Source organism: Saccostrea cucullata, unplaced genomic scaffold (assembly GCF_032062105.1).
Source record: "Saccostrea cucullata isolate Sc308-1 unplaced genomic scaffold, CSIRO_AGI_Scuc_v1 ctg12344, whole genome shotgun sequence".
NCBI lineage: Eukaryota > Metazoa > Mollusca > Bivalvia > Ostreida > Ostreidae > Saccostrea > Saccostrea cuccullata.
In genome coordinates, this window is record NW_026922583.1 from 1 (window position 1) to 20,221 (window position 20,221).

A 20,221-nucleotide genomic window follows, 5' to 3' on the forward strand; every position below is an offset into this window, starting at 1 on the left:
ATGTTTAATTTATGCGCGTAAGTGACTACTTAATATTAATTTTAAGACTCAAAATTCTTTTATATATAATTTATTATTATTACATTATCTCCTTTTTCCAGAGTTACGAAAACCGTGCATATCAAACTGACGAGAAAAATCCATATGAAGTTTTGGTAACTATGCAAATGTCTTTATTCCTTTTTTTACGCTACGTACACTTTGTAAATAAAGTGTTTAGAAAGGGTGTTAATGGCTCCATCCTACTGTGACTTTTAACCTTAGTTTCCCATTGCCTTTATCTTTTGGATCATAAAACTAAATAATTTATGAAAAAAATATATAGAAACATAAAACACACTTTAACTTATAGACGCTGAGAGTGGCAGCCATTTTCAGACTATTTTGATCTACTCCATATAAAGATACACAAAAATGATCAAATTTTAAAACTATTTTTTTCTTTCCCAAATGATAGTTGACATCTTAAGATACCGTATCTAAAAAAATAAGTTAAATCTGGTGGTTAATTTGTGGTTAACTTGTTGACCTCCAAGCCTCCTTAATCCTTGATGTTGATCCTTTTACTCAATATACGCTGTACATATAACCTTGTAAAGAACACACCTATGGCATGTCAAACGTTGCAATATTTCATTTATATTGTTTAAAAAATCATTGGTATTGCATAATATTTTATTTGTATTTTATATTTTTCATTTGTATTGTATATTTTTTATTTGTTGTTGTTGTTCAGTAAAATTTGTATTGTACAAGTTTTTATTTACATTGTAAAATTTTACATTTATTTTGTAAAAAAAAAAAAATAATTTGTATTTTATATTTTTTTTATGTTTTCTATATTTTCCATTCGTTTAGTATTTTTTTTTTATTTTTATTGTATTTGAGAGATTGTTTATTTTTTCGTTACAAGGGATCTCGTTGGTCAATTTAACGTTACATTGTATTCATTTAACGTTATATATTTATTTAACATTATTTATTATAATTTATTACACCTTCAAGTATTTTTTAATTAAGATTTTAATTTTTTCTCCAGAAATTGTTCCCTTCAACTTTAAAAATAAGTCGTTCTGAGAGATTACAGTTTTAAAATAAATGACGAATTATCATCTTCATCGATAATTACAATAATTAATTACTATTTAAACTTCAAATTTCCACCGTTTAAAATTTGTACAAGAATCTTGTATAACGAGCGTTGACAGAGGTGTATGTGTGTGCGTAGCGGGAAAGACAACTCTGGATCTGGATAGAGAATATAAATGTTCAGACTGGATAACGCGTGTAAACTTCCCGGAACATCTCGGGTATTACCAAATCCGATATATGATTAAAATAAACCAATAAAATCCTTTGTAACAAACCTAAATAAATAATCAATCGGATACAATACAAATGAAAATTACCTGTAAACAATACAGCTGAAAAATTTAGAATACAAATTAAAAATTATACGATAGAATACATGTACAAATATTTTTTTTTACAATGCAAATGAAAAATGATAATATACAAAAGAAAAATTATACAATGCAAATGAAAAATTATACAATACTCCTGATTTTTTTTTTTACAATACATATGAAAAAAATACAATGCAAATGAAAAATTATACAATGTAAACACCCCACCCCTTCCCTCTGATGTGTTGGTGGTCTTTGTTTGCTCTGCTTCTACATGTATCTTGTAGTGTTTAATGGACTTTTGAGCTTTAAAGCCGCTCGCTGGTTTTTCCGAAAAATAATTATCCATAAATTATTTCAACTTTTGTCAAATTAATCAAAGGCTTTTTAAAGATATCAAAATTCAAAAGATATCTCACAAAAAACAATCCTTTGTTTTTCTGAAATCACCTTGAAAAATAATTATCGCATAAATTATTTCAACTTTTGTCAAATTATATCCTTTTTAAAAAATCTTTAAAAATAAGGCTTTTTCTGTAAATATGCACATTTATAAAAATTAAGATATCAAATATATCAAAAGTTAAAAAATATATTTTTTAGATTAAGGTCTCACAAAAAACAATCCTTTGTTTACATTGTTTTCCATGTAAGGATCGTGAAATCACCTTCGAAAAATTAAATTTATCGCTTATATGTATAACTCATGAAGAACAAACCCGAGCATTTTTTCCACAACAAAGTGTACACGGGCAATAGTGATTATTCTAGCCCTCGTTATTAAACGCCCTTTTTAAAAAATCTTTAAAAATATCAAACTTTGATTTTCCTGTGCATATTAACAGGAAATTTGTAAATATGCACATTAATATAAAAATTCAGCGCAACATAAACCGCTGCACAGGTCAAACTTTATATTCAGTTACCAGGAAAATTTCTTAATTTTTAATTTGGCCAACTTTGAATATATCATGACTTAGCACAGAATTTCTTCAAACTTTGCAGATATTTAGGACACAATGTGTAGATGTGCATATTACCAGGAAATTCCGATTCCTTTATTTTTTGAATTTCCACACTTTCCAACTTAGACTTTTTGGCCATATTTTGAATATAGATGAACAGTTTGTCAGAACCACTCCTCTTAAACTGTTGTATATAGTTTCTTTTATCCCAAAGAGTTTTGCCTATTATTCAAGAAAATTTTCCCCCCCCCCCCCCCAAACCACTTCAAATTAATGTTTGGATTTGTATAATGCCAAGAAATTTTGATTCCATTGTTTATCTAGAAACTTCATTCCACATTTAAATGTCCTCATATGTAAGACATTTTAATGTGAAGATTTTTTTTGCAATTATTGCCCTTTTTGATCTATACTGTGTATTTAAAAAGCACTGTGCCTTTCATTATGTGTTTCACCGTCAAGTTTTGGGGGAGCAAGGCTCACTTTTTCTTTCATTTTTTATGCGTGGGTTACTTATCATAGTTATGTACATTCTGCATGTAAATTTAAGTAAATATAGTAAGAAAATGCCATTTAAATTACATTAAAAATATTGCAATACATATCGCAATACAGTTATAAATATCGCAATATATCGCAATTTTTATATATTACCTATGTAATGACATACTTTTATTGTTTAAGATAATATGTGCCTGTTTCGGATGAAGCGGCTTTAATAATGTTCGTTGTCTTCATATATTTCATTTCAATATATATCTACGTTATTTATGTTCATGTTCATGCAATTGTATTTAATAACTTGAAGCCATTATTTTTTGAGCAGATGCTAATGACCATTGGTGTTCTAAACAAATTAAGAATGTGTTTGGAGTTTGAAGAAACTGTTCATTTTTAGCTCTACTGGTCAGAGTCGAGAAGAGCTTATGCGATAGTAAGGTGTCCGTCGTCCGTCCGTCTGTCTGTAAACAATTTTTTTTTCAAAACGCTACTCCTCCTACAGTTTGGTCTGATTTCAATATAACTTGGCACACAAGTAGACTTCACTAAGATACATAATTCTGCTTAGCGGTTTTTAATTTCGATGAACGGTGTTGCCGTGGTTACTAAAGATAGAAATTTCTGTGAAATTGTTTAAAAATGCAACTCCTCCTACCGTTTTGTTCTGATTTCAAAATAATTTTGCATAGAAGTAGACAGCACTTAGATACACAATTTTATTCATCATTTTTTTTTTATTTCGGTGAACATTATCGCCTTGGTTACTAAAGATAGACATTTCTGTAAAATACTATAAAAATGCTACCCCAAATACAGTTTAAGTCTGATTATAATATAATGTGGCATGTAAGTAGACCACACTAAGAACATAAAGAGACTTAATCAAGGATCATTATTCTATTTATTGCTGTTATAAAGTTTCAATTCCCAACTGCTACTTTTCTCTTCCTTTGCTATAAGTAAAAACCCGTAGACCCTCAGTCTCCACAGAGACTTCTGGTTTATCAATATTCAGACAAAAAAGCCTAAAGTATATGGTTGAAACTAGAATATATTAAGGAAAAGTATGCACTTATTTGTTTTAGGAAAACGAGGATGCCGAAAGATACATTTCGGTAAGAGTTTAAGGCCATTTTATTGATAAATTTCCTTGATTTACTAAACGTTTCTTTTACATTTTGATATTTTTGTAATTTGTTTTGAAACATTCGAATAAAAAAAATCTGGAAATTTGATGAAACTAACGTAGCTGAATTAACTTAATGACACGTCTTTAAAATCATAAATGTCCTCATTTTATTTCATGAAGATAAAGAATATTAAAGCAACACCAAAAGACTTCGGGAGAGACGTGGAAGAAAAACCTCAAAAATCGAAGATCTCTGCAAATAGAGCTTGTATTATTTTCGTGATATTCCTCGGGTTTGTGTCCACTGTGGGTTTTGTGACGATGACTTTATTATTCCTTCGGGAAAAGAATAAAAATGACGGTACGATGTTTTTACTGATAATACTCTTACTTGAAAGTAAATTTTCTTAAAATATTCTGTTTAACTTGAACTCAAATTGGTTTGGATGAAAGAATGATCATTTTGTGACCTGTAGTAAAGAATGTGCTTCTCATATTAATGACTGAGTCCTCAATATCTGCAAACTTTGATGAAATTCTGAGCAGCGGCTTATGTAGTTAGAATGATCTAACTGTTTCTCGGTGCAAGTCCTCACCACAGTTAGAATACGTCCCATATACTTGAAATGTAGCAAATCGGAGCGGATCCGCTCCGAAACGATTTTGAAGAATAAAAAAAAGGATTTGCTTATGCCTTTATCCCAGAAAATAATCCATCTAAAGACGTATCCAATTAATCTTCTCAACGTTTTTCTCTCGCTTCAAATTTACCTGCCATGTTTACATTCGGAACTCTCTAGATTGTTCATAGTAAATGCACTGAGTTATAGTGAGTACGAGTTATCGCCCATGTTTCTTTTGCTGCATTACAAATACATGGAACGAGTTCGATCGTTAAACCGGGTCCGTAGGACAATATCATTTTAACGAGAGAACGTTCTATCTAGGGCTGGGCAATAATATCGATATTTCAATATATTGCAATACAATGACGAAAAATATTGTATCGCAATACGATTTTGTAATATCGATATATTGGCAATATGCTTAGATTAAGGAATTTTGTGATTAAATATAGAAATGAATGTATGAAAGTTTGTTATTAAGCCAAACAGTAAGACAGAAGTTGTTTTGTGGGAACATTTCAGCATAACTTAAGGTGGCTCATTACATCCACAGTTTATTTTAGATTTCGATACAGCACCACTTATAATGAAGATGTTCAATATCCAGATGGGGGTATTGATATCATAAATATTTTTTATAGAATTTTTTAGTTTTTGTCTAATTTTAGTGAAATGTTTTATTTCAAGTTTATTATTAACAGAATTTCAGAACTTTCAGTGTCAAATGATGGGCATCTTTTTAAGACAAGTACACACAGTGAAAATACCTCATAATACCTAATAATAATTTCATTAGAAAAAATAATTTTCTCCTAAAAAACAATTAATGTCATTTTCTTTTTAATCTATGCATAAAACATTAGGAAAATGAGTTCTGAAGAGACAAGGAATGTATAACAATGAATTAAATGTGTCAAATTGAATGAAGAATGTTTAAACGAAATGAAAAATCCAATTTAAAAAATATTTGGTATAAAAAGTCCACTTTCAAGAGTTATCTTTCCTAATTACCCAAGACTCAAAACACTAAGGAACGTTTGACATTACATCTAAAATTCAGAGCAAAGCTTTAAATTGACAGAGTATACATTTAAATAAATAAAACAAATATATAAATTAACACCAACACAATAAATAGTGCAAGTAAATAACTTTAATTTCAACAAGGTTGAAGATTTTAACTCCGAATTTCCTCCATACAAACATGTCATTAATAGATAGAGCTCACTGCATGCATCGCTATGAAATTGACATTACTTGTTTGACGAAGATTCGACTGTTGTTTTCTTTGGTTTCTGTGTAAAAGCAATTTTTCTTGGTTTATGTCAAATGAATCCGTTACTTTGTTTTCACTGTTTATAACACCGCATGTTTCATCTATTTTTAAAGCGTTTTAAAGGTCAGGGTCATATTATAGAGGTTCCTGTACATTTCGTCCCCAGAGGGAACCGGTCGACACAATGGAGGTTTATTTTTTGTGTAGTACGTCATCAAAAAGTGGTGTAATGAGCCTCCTTAAATGAAATCAACAAGATTTTTATACCCCACGCAACTAGTTGCGGGAGGTATAATGTTTTTGACCCGTCCGTCAGTCAGTCAGTCAGTCAGTCCGTCAGTCAGTCCTCTTTTTTTGTCAGCGCAACTCCTCATAAACCGCTGCACAGAATTTCGTCAAACTTTGCAGGTATTTAGGACACAATGTGTAGATGTGCATATTACCAGGAAATTCCGATTCCATTATTTTTTTCCGGGAATTTCCGCACTTTTTAACTTAGGCATTTGGCCATACCTTGAATACAGAGATGAACAGTTTGTCAGCGCAACTCCTCATAAACCGCTGCACAGAATTTCGTCAAACTTTGCAGGTATTTAGGACACAATGTGTAGATGTGCATATTACCAGGAAATTCCGATTCCATTATTTTTTCCGGGAATTTCCTCACTTTTTAACTTAGGAATTTGGCCATACCTTGAATATAGGGATGAACAGTTTGTCAGCGCAACTCCTCATAAACCGCTGCACAGAATTTCGTCAAACTTTGCAGGTATTTAGGACACAATGTGTAGATGTGCATATTAACAGGAAATTTCGATTCCATTATTTTTTCCGGGAATTTCCTCACTTTTTAACTTAGGCATTTGGCCATACCTTGAATATAGGGATGAACAGTTTGTCAGCGCAACTCCTCATAAACCGCTGCACAGAATTTCGTCAAACTTTGAAGGTATTTAGAACACAATGTGTAGATGTGCATATTACCAGGAAATTCCGATTCCATCATTTTTTCCGGGAATTTCCGCACTTTTTAACTTAGGCATTTGGCCATACTTTGAATATAGAGGTGAACAGTTTGTCAGCGCAACTCCTCATAAACCACTGCACAGAATTTCTTCAAACTTTGCAGATATTTAGGACACAATGTGTAGATGTGCATATTACCAGGAAATTCCGATTCCTTTATTTTTCCGGGAATTTCCACACTTTCCAACTTAGACTTTTTGGCCATATTTTGAATATAGAAATGAACAGTTTGTCAGAACCACTCCTCTTAAACTGTTGTATATAGTTTCTTTTATCCCAAAGAGTTTTGCCTATTATTCAAGAAAATTTCTCCCCCCCCCAAACCACTTCAAATTAATGTTTGGATTTGTATAATGCCAAGAAATTTTGATTCCATTGTTTATCTAGAAACTTCATTCCACATTTAAATGTCCTCATATGTAAGACATTTTAATGTGAAGATTTTTTTTGCAATTATTGCCCTTTTTGATCTATACTGTGTATTTAAAAAGCACTGTGCCTTTCATTATGTGTTTCACCGTCAAGTTTTGGGGGAGCGTGGGGTATGTGAGCTAGCTCACTTTTTCTTTCATTTTTTATGCGTGGGTTCCTTATCATAGTTATGTACATTCTGCATGTAAATTTAAGTAAATATAGTAAGAAAATGCCATTTAAATTACATTAAAATATTGCAATACATATCGCAATACAGTTATAAATATCGCAATATATCGCAATACGAAATCTCGGGCCAATACCCAGCCCTAATTCTATCTACGGCTTATGAGGAGTTGATCTAACCGGGAAAAAAAGCATGATGGACAGAGATGTCAAAAATATATCTCGAACAGCAAGTGACGTGGGATATAAATATATTATTTTAACAGTAATTTATATCAATGTTGCCGTTGATAGAATTAACCCAAATCTGTTTCTTTCTCCATCATTCGAGTGAAACTGAATTCTCATGCCAAAATATTTTAAATCCCCTTGCTTGAAAAGTGGAAAGGTATTAAGTGATCGGGATGTCAGTCCGTCTGTTACGCTTTTGGGTACCCATCAATTATCTGCAATTCCTCTTATGCCACTGAATGAAAGAACTTATTGCCTCAGAATGTTACATAGTGCCATTGTGCACCTTTTTTATTTTTTTTGATCGGACATATTTTTCGAGTTTCCCATAGCGAAACATGGACACTGCAATTCTTTTCAATGGGATTGAAGGGTACCAATCTCTTATCCTCAATTCCTATACCATGCATATATCATATATAAATATTATACCAAAATAAAACTATATTTTCAAAACCCGTAACTGCAGTTTTATTTTATATGCAGCGCAATTATAAGATAAGCAATTGAAATACTGGTTGCTCAGAATGTACATGTAGATATATTTAATAAAAGGTCTTTGCATTTGAATCAGTGGTATATCTATAGTACATGCACCTGCAAACTGAATCATGAATTTTCATGATTTTATTTGAGACATGTCGGCACTTTTCATACGATTTTAGAAAACACTTCGGAACAGTTCGGAAAAGGTGTGTACCTCAGTTCATCTAACTCACACAGTACCTTTTTCCAGGGAATCCGCAGAATATATCGATTTACTCTTATGTACTAGAAGTGAAAACGCTGAAGAGATTTAATAAAGGTATATTGCCTTATTATTGGTACATGTATCAAGTACATCACAATGGCCTATATATATGTTGCCCGCATGGCGCAGTGGTTAGAGCATTTGCATTCGAATCGCAGAGTAAGAAGTTTCACCTTACGTCGAACCCGTGACGAAAGGTCAACATGGGACGTGGATACCGGTCCTTCAGATAGGACCGTATAAACCCAGGTTCATTATCGCAAAAACTTTATGCACGAAAAGGATCCCTCACTGCTCAACTGCCCTACCTGCCGCGTATAGGCTACTTTTTGCAGCAAGTGGTCATGCCAAGAAATCTCGTCCGGTTTACGCACTGATGAAGTCAATAAAAGTGTAATTGATGCAAATCACCCATATTCCCCAAACGCTAGCAAGACAATTTACGGCAGCAGATTTCGATTTTAGGGGGGGGGGTATCATAGGTTTTCAGCTTTCTTAGTTAAAGAAAAATAAACTTGATATATTCCACCATTTATTTCTATCAGTGATATTTTTACATTAAAATGAAAATATTAACATAGCCAATCAAGTTGCGTCACACCGGTATTATTGTTTTCACTATAAATTCCATATAGAATAAAAAGTCGTAAAAAAAATCTGGTATTACCTGTCACACTAGCTGACACACTCTCACACACAAAACGGTACCTACACGGCATTTTCTGACTTTTTCCATCTGCAGGCAGGGCTACCCTCAAATCCACGTGTTTTCAATGTGTTTATAAACATTCCGGGTGTACCGAAGGAAGTAGCCTCCTATTCCCGGGAAAAAATAGTTCCTGTCAAAAATCTTTATTTGTTCAAAAAGTGCATAAAATTTACTAGGCACAGGTACCAAAGTTGTAAAAATGGCTTGGAAGAGAATAGAAAAACGTCTCAAAAGAAAGGAAAATCAATTCTATATGTATGGACCTAAATTTGACTTAAGTTCATTTTGATTGGTCAATTACCGGTGTGATACCTCTACCCATTTAGTACTCCTCTCTCCTCTTGTTTAACCAGGAATTGATGTCAACTTCAGGGAATCTGGTACCCTTTTTCCCATAATTCGACGCGCTGTACTTCAACAACTACCAAGTTCATCGTACCCGACGTTAATTTATGCTCAGGGAAAAAAAATATATGGAAATATGTAAAAAATTGAAAGACAGCTTATTTCTACTGAAGAATTTGTTTACTATAATAAATAAATTTTAACTTTCTTTTTCTTTAACTTGACTTTTTAGGTCACCTGAGTAAACTCAGGTGACCTATTGCTATCCGTTTTCGTCCGTCGTCGTCCGTCGTCCGTCGTTCGTCGTGTGTTAACATTTGAACATTTTCAGCTTCTTCTCTGCAACCACTGAACCAATTTCAACCAAATTTGGCACAAAGCATCTATGGGTGAAGGGGAACAAAAATTGTGAATTTCATGATCCCTGCCTCCCTGGGGCCTGAGGGGTGGGGCCAAAACCACTAAAATTAATGCAATCTTTAAAAATCTTATTCTTTACTCCTGGACATCAAGCAATCGAACTGTTTGCATGATTGTAATCAGCATTGAGTCCTTTACCAAAATTGTGAAATTCATGGCCCTGGGGTCAGGGGTTCTAGTGCTAGGGCGGGGCTAAATAAGTAGGTAGTGAAAATGCATTATTTCTTTGAAAATCTTCTTCTCTACTCCTGGGTATTAAATAAACCAACAAAGTACATAGTTATGATGAGCAAGAGTGCCTCTACCAAAATTGTGAATTTTATGGCCCCAGGGTCAGGGGTTTTGGTGTTAGGGCGGGGCTCTATTAATTATATAGTGAAAATACATGATTTCTTTGAAAATCTTCTTCTCTGCTCCTGGGTATTAAATAAACTAACTAAGTACATAGTTATGATGAGCAAGAGTGCCTCTACCAAAATTGTGAATTTTATGGCCCCAGGGTCAGGGGTTCTTGTTTTAGGGTGGGGCTCTAATGATTATATAGTGAATTGCATGAATTCTTTGAACATATTATCCTTTGCTCCTGGTTAATATGCTAATGATCTAATTACATATTTAAGGCCAGGATTTATTTTATTTTCAGTTGTACAAAGCCTCCGCTCAAGGTTTTGAATTTTCAGAAAAAAATAAAACATTTTTTTCTTTCCGATGTCAAATATGAGTCGGGATCGAGATTTCAAATTTACGAACTCGCACTTCCGGTTTTAAGATGAAACGGCGGGTAAATAAAGCTACAAGCCTACATTTGAGAAGATAGCTTGGTTTAGTGTAAAATTCATCGATACGAGTGCCATTCAAAACGTTTCACCCGTTCAAAGGACAAATAAAATGCTGACGACTTTGTTGCACAATGACATGCTGGTGAGATAATTATGTATTCGTTTCAAGTTTCTGTCTGTAAATTATTTTCCTCCCCCAGGTTTTAAACTGCCCGTGGTAGCATATTGTCAGCGACATTGTTTAGGTCTCTGTCATAGCTTACAGTCTAAGCATCATTCTTCAGATAAGGGTTGCTTATGCATCAGATGTAATGAATAAAACTATGGGAGAAGTTAAGTCCATTTGAGGTCAGAAGAAATGAACAATAACCTGAAGAAATAAAAAAAAAAATTCAACTATTAAGGCAAGAATATACAAATATATAGGAATTATAATTTTAGGCATCAAGTAAATTTTAGAACAATGTCTACACATTCACCTAACACATATTAAAAAAATGAAGATATATTGAAAGACTTTTAAAGAATTGATTTTTTAAAATATATTTTGACCAACATTACAAAATTTATATAACTGGCCCAAACTGGCAGATGATGAAATAAGCAATTAAATGTTCTACTTTCCTATTTGTAAGCATTATGTGTCCAGTGGTAAGGAGCCTATTAGAATAGCATAAAAAAAGAATGTACAATTGATTTATCAAAAATTTTTTTTTTTATTTCCTTTTCCTTTGAGACTTTTTTATTCTCATGTTCATAACTAAACCTATTAAAACATAAAAAAAATGCTGGCCTTATAATGAAGAGAGGAGCCTCTTTCAAAATAGATAAATTCAGGGCCACTGGGTCAGGGGTACCATGGGGGTACTTTGACTAAAAATAAATTAATGCTTTGAAATCTGCCCTTTGATAAGCAATGGTGCCTCTTTCAAAATTTGTGAATTTCATGGCTTTTGGATTAAAACACGAACCAAATACGATCGCTGGAAAGTTGTTACATGATACTCAGGTGACCTATAAGGCCCATGGGCCTCTTGTTTTTTACAGTATTTGATAAATTTGACCCCCCCCCCCAAAAAAAAGAAGGGGTGCAAAGGCTTCTAAATAATTAGTTTTGTTTCAAACCTAGTAAAACTTAAGATCCCTCCCTCAAAACTGCTGACATTAATTGCCTCGCCAACATCTCTCGGGAGAGTTTCACAGATTAACGTTAATTCGGCTTTTATTGAGTTCGCTCTCCGTACAGACTGCTAAGGTTTTCTTGGCATGGGCATCTACAATTACGAGTGAAACATACTCGAGACGGACATTAAACAACAAATATATATCTGCATTATTGATAACCATAATTTTTAGGGGTCGTTTTTTATGAATATGAGCTAAATTGACTTGTTTCGTTATATATCCTAAAAAACTTGACCTTTTTAAACAATTTCCCATTCCTAACAACATAGACATTTGATTTGTATTAAAGAGTTCCTTGATTCATCGGGAAAAGTAACATTACAGTATTTGATCAAGGATAAACTCTGCCTGGACGAAAAATCAAATTTACTGAGAACCAACAACCCTTTGGGTGAGTAGAAAAAAATTTTTTTACAGACTTTTAAATATTTATTTAAATATATGTGTGTTCTCGTGTGTGCCGATCATATAGAAATGTTTTCTTTAACAGGGAGCAGAGGGCGCAGTTTTCTTGTAAGCTTTATCCAGAATCATATTGAAGTAAATGAAACAAATAGAAAGATACTTGTTTCATCCGAAAATGATTTCAACATGACGGTCACACTTTCTGATAGTCGAAGTCCAAATTTATTGACCACAAGCACACACAGAACTGAAAATAGGACATTGAAAAAAATAAGTGTTCATTATTCGATGATTCCCGCTTATTCGTTGATAGAATCTAAGGCTATTCGTATTACAACATCAGCGTTGACGACTGTATTAATATTAGACGAAGGTGAATACACATCTGACAGTACCATAGTTTTCCCCATAGACAAGCTATCAAAATACTACATTATTTCAACAGCACCGCCTACAGGGGAATTTCTGGACAGCGGAAGTCATTTTACGATCGCTGCAACCACAGACAACACGCATATCAGTATAGTCTTTGCTATCGATCACAATACCTCAATTTCTCTTCATGACAAAGAATTTGGTAATGGTGATACTTTTACGGTAATCTTAAATAATTTTCAAACGTTTCAAATTGGACAACATGCAGATTTGTCAGGAACAACGATAAATTCTTCTCAGCCCATTGCCGTGTTTGTAGGAAACAGATGTAATAATATAGGATATCACGGAGCATGCAGCATACAGATGGAAATGATTCCGCCAGTTGACGAATTCGATGACGTTTTTATCGTTCCACCAAACATAAATAGATACCAATCACTTATAAGAATAATTGCACCCTTTCAAACAAAAGTTACATACACTTTCGGTGGAATGGAAACTACAACTACGCTGTTAAAAAGTCGTTATACGGATTTCACCACTCGTGAAAACGAAATAAGCCTCATACAATCTGCCAAACCCGTTTTAGTAAATGTTTTTGCCGCTGGTGCAACCAACTCTCAAGTCTATGGTGACCCTTACATGATGACTGTTCCAGGAATAAACCAGTATCTCAATCAGTATATTGTTGATGTACCAGAAGGATATAATTTTAGTTTTGCCACATTCATAATCAGGAATGAATCGTTATTTAACCTCCAAATAAATAACACTCGCATCGATAATTACGCCACAGTGTTCCATTCCACGATAACTGTTGGACCATTTCTATTTGGCGTGATGACAGTAAACGTACCTAGTGGCGTGATTCAAGTGGAATCAACAGACGGTTCGTTGTTCGGGATGCTTATCTATGGACAGAGGAGGTTTGACGGTCATGGTTATGCGGCAAATGCTCTGTTGACAAGTATTTGCAGAAAATAGCAATCTTGGATATCCTGAAACAAGCGATTTTTATTTTAACATTTATGTCTAAAGAGTAGAATTTGGACACCCAGACACATTACGCATTATGTACAGTACCTGGCCATAAATGAGTCATAATTTTATTTTTCCACTATATATTTAGTTGAAAAATGCTTTTTTTCTGAAATACTATTGCAATATTATTATTTGTTGATCATTTTTAATGACTAAAACACCATAAAATGCAGAATTCTATCTCTAGGCATTACAATGAAATCACAGGTAAAGTACAAAATAAAAATTCTAAGACTTCAATTTGTTAAGAAATCATAATTTGAGGTTAGAAATTTTTGTCTTGTCAATTTTATAAATTATTCTCAATGATTTGAGAATCGTTTTGTTTATCATTTTAAGACCAAAAAAGAATGGAATAATTTTGCATGATTCAGTAAAAAAAATCATGAAAATTGAACTTAAATTGACTTCACAATAAATTTTTATAAAAATTGGTTTTTTAATGAAATATATACGTGTAGCGTTAAAATGCAATTATGTCTCACTTATGGCCACATACTGTATAATGCAAATGGGACTTATTTAAATGTTCTCTTCAGAATCTCATCAGAGTATTTAAAGATTTCAATGTCGATACTTATATTGATAACATAAATTGGACTGATACGTCCTATATCTTAATACAATGCTGTCAGATATATGTAAAAAGGCATACATGATCCGTTAGTATACCAAGCACTTGAAGAGGTATTTCGCGATATGCGGAACACATTTTGCCACTTGCAACATGCGAATAAGATTAAAATTACGACACGAATTTGAGAGAGAAAACCATCAAGTTTGGCGCCCACTTAAATCACCAATATCCATCAAATTTATAGTAGTGGCTCGAACATGTACGGAAAGATTTTTTTTCACGACAAAGTTTTCCTTCTTCATACAGCTAGTCAAAACAAAAATTAATTTTTAAAATATAAAAAAATGTATTTTTACATCAATTTTATTGAAAATAAATGAGCTATAGAGTAATAGCGTGTTTTACACAAGAAGGTGTCAGGTCAATTTAAACAACAAACAATGTTTTTTTAGCTCTACTATAGTCAAATACTTCTTAGCTTATGAGTTCGTCTGTCTGTAAACAATTTTTTATTCAAAATGCTACTCCTCCTACAGTTTTGGTCTGATTTAAATATATAACTTGGCATACAAGTAGACTACACTAAGCTACATAATTCTGTGTATCGGTTTTTGATTTCGATGAACATTGTTGTGGTTACTAAAAGTAGAAATTTCTTTGAAATCCTTTCAAAATGCTACTCCCCCTTCAGTTTTTGTCTGATTTTAATATAACTTGGCACACAAGGAGATGACCCCAAGATACATAATTCTATTTATCGGTTTTTGACTTCGATGAAAGGTGTTGCCGTGGTTACTAAAAGTAGAAATTTCTATGATATACTTTCAAAATGCTACTCCTCGTACAAATTTGGTTTGATTTCAATATAACATGGCACACAAGTAGACTATACTAAGATACATAAGTCTGTGTATCAGTTTTTGATTTCAATTAATAGTGCTGCCTCGGTTACTAAAATTAGAAATTTCTGTGAAATACTTTTCAAAATGCTTCTTCAAATACATTTTAAGTCTAATTTCAATATAATAATGCATGTAGACTACATTAAGATAAGTTTTGAGTTTCTGATTTTGATCATTGCTGTTTCTATGGTAACTAAATTTTGGCACACAAGTTGACTACACTTAAATACTTAATTCTGTATAAAAGTAACAACTTTTCAAAAAGTTTACCTGACTAATGCCATCAATATCTTATCTATAGAGGCTATACATTTAAGCATGATAAGTTATAAAAGTTTACATTGGGGAGGGGGGGGGGGTAAATTATTTCACTAGAGTAATTATGAAGATGTTTCACGAAACATCATGTATTCCTTTTAAGTTGTATGATACTCATCAGAGCAATGGAGAAAGAACACATTTTATTTACAACTTATACATTGTATCTCAAATAAAAATGAAATCATCTACATATCCCGCCGTAGATTCGAACCCGCGACGTAAAGATCAACATCTTACTCCGCGAGTTCTAAAATGGTTTTAGAGGATGAAGTAAATAAGGGGAAAAAACGAATGAAATTGATTAATGCTGGATTGATTGATTGATTGTATACTGTTTAACGTCCCTCTCCAGAATATTTCATTGATATGGAGACGTCATCATTGCCGGTGAAAGGCTGCAAATTTAGGCCTATGCTCGGCAGTTACGGCCTTTGAGCAGAGAGGGATCTTTATCGTGCTGGAAAGCATAGCTATATGAAAAGGCTACACAGATTCAACTGCATACAGCGAGGAGACAGCTGAAAATATGATAACTACAAGAAATAGGGAATCGTAACGATTATGACTGGCATGCAGAGTATGTTTAATATTTTCTTGGGTATGCCAGATAAATAAAGCCCTATATGCTTAAATGACCCAACAAACTTGACGGCGATACATGTATATGAATGGCGACAGGCGCGGATTCAGGAAGTTTTTTCCAAGAGATGAGGGGTCAAAAATATTTGTACGAGCTAAAAAGTAATTTTTCTCAATCCTGTAATGTGAGAGGACACTTTCATAAGTCTATACTCTGTTTTTGTTGGAGGAAACCACCCTGGAGGGGGGGGGGGTGTTATGATCAGATGTATATTTGGCCAGTACAACCTGTTAAGAGCTTTTTGTTTGTTTCGTTTTTATTACTTTAAATGATGTTACTTCTCACTCACTTCACAATATCACCGATATGTTTTTTTTCCAAAGCTCGACAAGGATTCAGACAAAAAGGAACATACATGTACTTTATATAATTCATGCAGTTTTCATTTCCATGCAATAGAATAGTAGAATGGTCCGAGAAAAGGGCGCAAAAACTTACACGTGACATTTGGGCGCGAAATGATTGTGTCACCCCTTAATTATTACTAGAAGACAAATGGACTAATCCAGTTGTACAGAAACTCAGGAAAAAGGTCAAACGGACATGTCCGTATAAGAACTTGCATGGAATAAATAGCTGTTGGCAAAAAGCTACAGGAAATAAACACATCAATATATTGTATCAGCAATATGATTATTTTTATGCTAACTGTTGTTGCTGAAACGCATGTAAAAAAAATCCAATGATGATTAGCATGCACAAAATTTTGCTGGCTAAATGTGACCTCTTAGCTTCGCATCTAGGAGAAATATTGATCCTTATTAGTAATGACGCCGTGACGTCAGGCAATCAGTTTTTGATTTCAATGAATGGTGCTGCCTAGGTTACCAAAAATAGAAATTTCTGTGAAATACTTTCAAAATGCTACAGTAACTCCAAATACAGTTTTAGTCTGATTTCAATAAAATAAATGCAAGTAGACTGCACTGAGATACATAATTATCAATTTTGATGATTGATGTTGCCATGGTAACTTAAATTTCAAAATTCGGTAAAATTTTATTAGAAGCTACTCCTACAGTTGTAGTCTTACTGCAATCGTTCCACAAAGAGACTAAATCAAGGATCGTTATTTTATTTATTGCTTTTGTAAAGTTTTAAGTCCAAACTGCTATTATTCTCTTCCTTTATTATAAGCACAAATCAGTAGAGCTACAGTCTCGACAGAAACCTGGTTTTATTTTAACAAAGGAAACACAGAAAATTTGAAATGTTTATTTGCCCTGACCAGACTCAGGATCAGTATAAAATTTTCGTGGGAAGCTAGGCGGGGTATTTTTTTTGTACTGAAAATGTTCATCATCAGTTCCTGATTTTATTTAAAATCTATTTTACAAAATGCGCATAAAATTAATGTCACAGGGTGACAATTATTTGTTTTTATTTTATTTAGAATAATTTGTTTATTTAAATTAGTACAGCTAGTTTGGTGAGTTATTGTAGTTATAATATAGCTGTAGTAAATGTCTTTCATTCCTGGTCATTCATTGTAATCTTGTTTGTATTGTATTCTTGTTTGTCCGGTGTTTCGTGTCACGTGAGTATTTGGTTGTCACGTGATTGTCTTGTGGTCTATTATTATCCTGGGTTTGAGTGGTAGAACCAGTATGTATGTGATGTGGTAGCTTTTTACGAACGTGTGAGTCCTGGTATATATACTTATGCACGGATTATTCCTTTTTAATCTGGACGATACATTAAGTTAGATTTTCTCCTGCGAGAAATCTACGTGATTATGTGATGCAGTTTATCCAGGAAATTCCTTACGGAATCTTAGTGAGTTAGTTCCTTGTGTAACTGGTAAGAATAATTTAATATTAATACTGATTTTAAACTATTAAAATTAAATATTAGTGTGTGTGAATTAGTACGAGCGCATCCTTTTCATTTCAGGTCACCTTCGTTTGTACTTCGTTTATACTTCATTTATTTCATCATTCCTGCAAAATGTCAATCAATAAAATATAAGAACCTTCACTGAGGAAATATTGTGTTGACTTATCATTTCCTGAGATGGAAGAACCCGTGACATTAATGTTCCTTGGAGGTAAATAAAATTTTGAACTCAAGTTTTCCTTATACAACTGGTACCAATAAAGGGCACCGTTTCCAATGCCAAAACATCAATTTTTTGCAATTTTGGGACTAAAAATTCCCAATTCAACTGTGAAACAACAGACTATGACGACATCGATTTCTTATTAAATTAAACGTTGTACAAGTTGACTGATTGTTTTACTTCCGCTTAAATCGAAAGTAGAGAAAGTCGTAATTGGTGGCGGGACCTGTGGTTTAGCCAGCGTAGTGTCAGACATTTTGACAAATTGAAAGAATGAAAATGTGAAAACATGGGACGTTGATATAAAAATCAATTAGTACTTGTTGCTTATTCTTTAAAACAAGGAGTAATAGATAAATAAAATGGGATAAACGCAAAATACGTTGCATTTGCATATATGAGAAAATTCTCCTTTGTTTTTCTTTGATGTTATTTTTTCTCAATTGAACCGGTACCGGACCCTTTCCCAATGGGTTGGAAAAAATGGCTGAGTGGGGCATGCCTAAAAAATATGATGTCTCTATCTATCATGGTTCAAAGTGATGGTGAAGGTTCATAAAAGCTATTTTTAGCTCAGAGGTCATGGGACTCAAGTGGAGTATGCATACCAAACATGATGTCTGTATCTTTTATGGTTCAAAAGTTATGGCAAAGGTTAAAGTTTATCGGATATGTTAAGGACCGATATGGAAAATGTGACCTAAGCACATTTTTAATATACATTACTTCTTTTAAACAATTGTACCAAGGCTACTGGATACCCGTAGAAAATGTATAATAGTTATACATAATGGACAGGACTAGGCCGTACACAGTACCAGTTATATTGCATGTATCCGCTGTTTGTCACGTGACTTGTATAAAAATAGAATTGTGAAAAATGAATGGAAGAAATGAGGATAGTACATGGGCATACGTTTGTTTTTCAAGAAAAAAAATTGATACACCTTTAAAGATGTTAATTTCCTCTACCCCAAAAGTGCTGGGAGCTAGTCTGTGGTGTTTGGGGAGTACTGAAAACTTTGCCGAAACTTTGCACAACAAGCATGCATCAGCACATGTATAATAATATTAACATGACTGTATTTAATTTATTTTGATTGAATTCAATACTTATTTAAAGGTTGATCTTTGTTTATAACAATATTCCTTTTCTTATTGACGATAATAACTATCAATACGACGCTTTGTAAGAGTTAAGCACAGTTCAAAAACTGATGCAAGTTCCCATCTAGTCGTCGACACTGTCTTTCATATTGTGGTTGTTGAATGATGTCAGTGGTCTTTTATGTTAAAATACAGATGGAGATTGATAGGCCATGTCTTGAGAAAGCCAACAAATGACATCGCAAGAGCGGCACTAAGATGGACCCCAGAAGGGAAAAAGGAGGAAAGGCCGACCAAAAACAACGTGGATTGATTGATTGTATACTGTTTAACGTCCCTCTCCAGAATATTTCACTGAAATGGAGACGTCACCATTCCCGGTGAAGGGCAGCAAATTTAGGCCTATGCTCGGCACTTACGGTCTTTGAGCAGGGAGGGATCTTTAGCGTGCCACACCTGCTGTGACACGGGGCCTCGGTTTATACGGTCTCAGCCGAAGGACCGCCCCATTTAGTCGCCTTTTACGACAAGCAAGGGGGTACTGAGGACCTATTCTAACCCGGATCCCCACGGGATAAAAACAACGTGGAGGCGAACAGTGGAGAAAGAAAGAACCTAAGGAAATAAATCTTACCTGGGAGAGGTTGCGAAGATTGCAAAGAATAGAAAGGAATGGAAATCCCTAGCCTTTGCCCCATGTGCCCCCGGGTGCAACACGAGATCGGTAGGGGGTCCTACATGTAGATGGAGTTACAAGTGGTTCATTTTGAGAATATTCACAGTCTGCTTAAATAAAAAAAATCTTGCTGGGAAAGCATGCTATTGTACTGGTTCTTCTCAGG

At 33.6% G+C, this 20,221-nt stretch overlaps 1 protein-coding gene across 1 annotated transcript; it reads left to right on the forward strand.

The window, feature by feature from the left end:
• Window positions 1-104: 104 nt before the first annotated feature.
• Window positions 105-13,842, forward strand: LOC134261991 (IgGFc-binding protein-like). Its single transcript, XM_062744371.1, has 5 exons — window positions 105-155; window positions 3,958-3,987; window positions 4,182-4,362; window positions 12,239-12,340; window positions 12,440-13,842. Exons 3-5 carry the CDS (start codon window positions 4,323-4,325, stop codon window positions 13,714-13,716), a joined length of 1,419 nt encoding a protein of 472 aa, XP_062600355.1. The 5' UTR covers window positions 105-155; window positions 3,958-3,987; window positions 4,182-4,322; the 3' UTR covers window positions 13,717-13,842.
• The last annotated feature ends 6,379 nt before the right edge of the window (window positions 13,843-20,221 follow it).

Bases quoted from the DNA above. Each gene is read 5' to 3' on its own strand.
- LOC134261991 (XM_062744371.1), top strand. From the start codon at position 4,323: ATGACTTTATTATTCCTTCGGGAAAAGAATAAAAATGACG. The intron at 4,363-12,238 runs GTACGATGTTTT...TTTGTATTAAAG, and splicing joins GGAAAAGAATAAAAATGACG to AGTTCCTTGATTCATCGGGA. The intron at 12,341-12,439 runs GTGAGTAGAAAA...TTTCTTTAACAG, and splicing joins GAGAACCAACAACCCTTTGG to GGAGCAGAGGGCGCAGTTTT.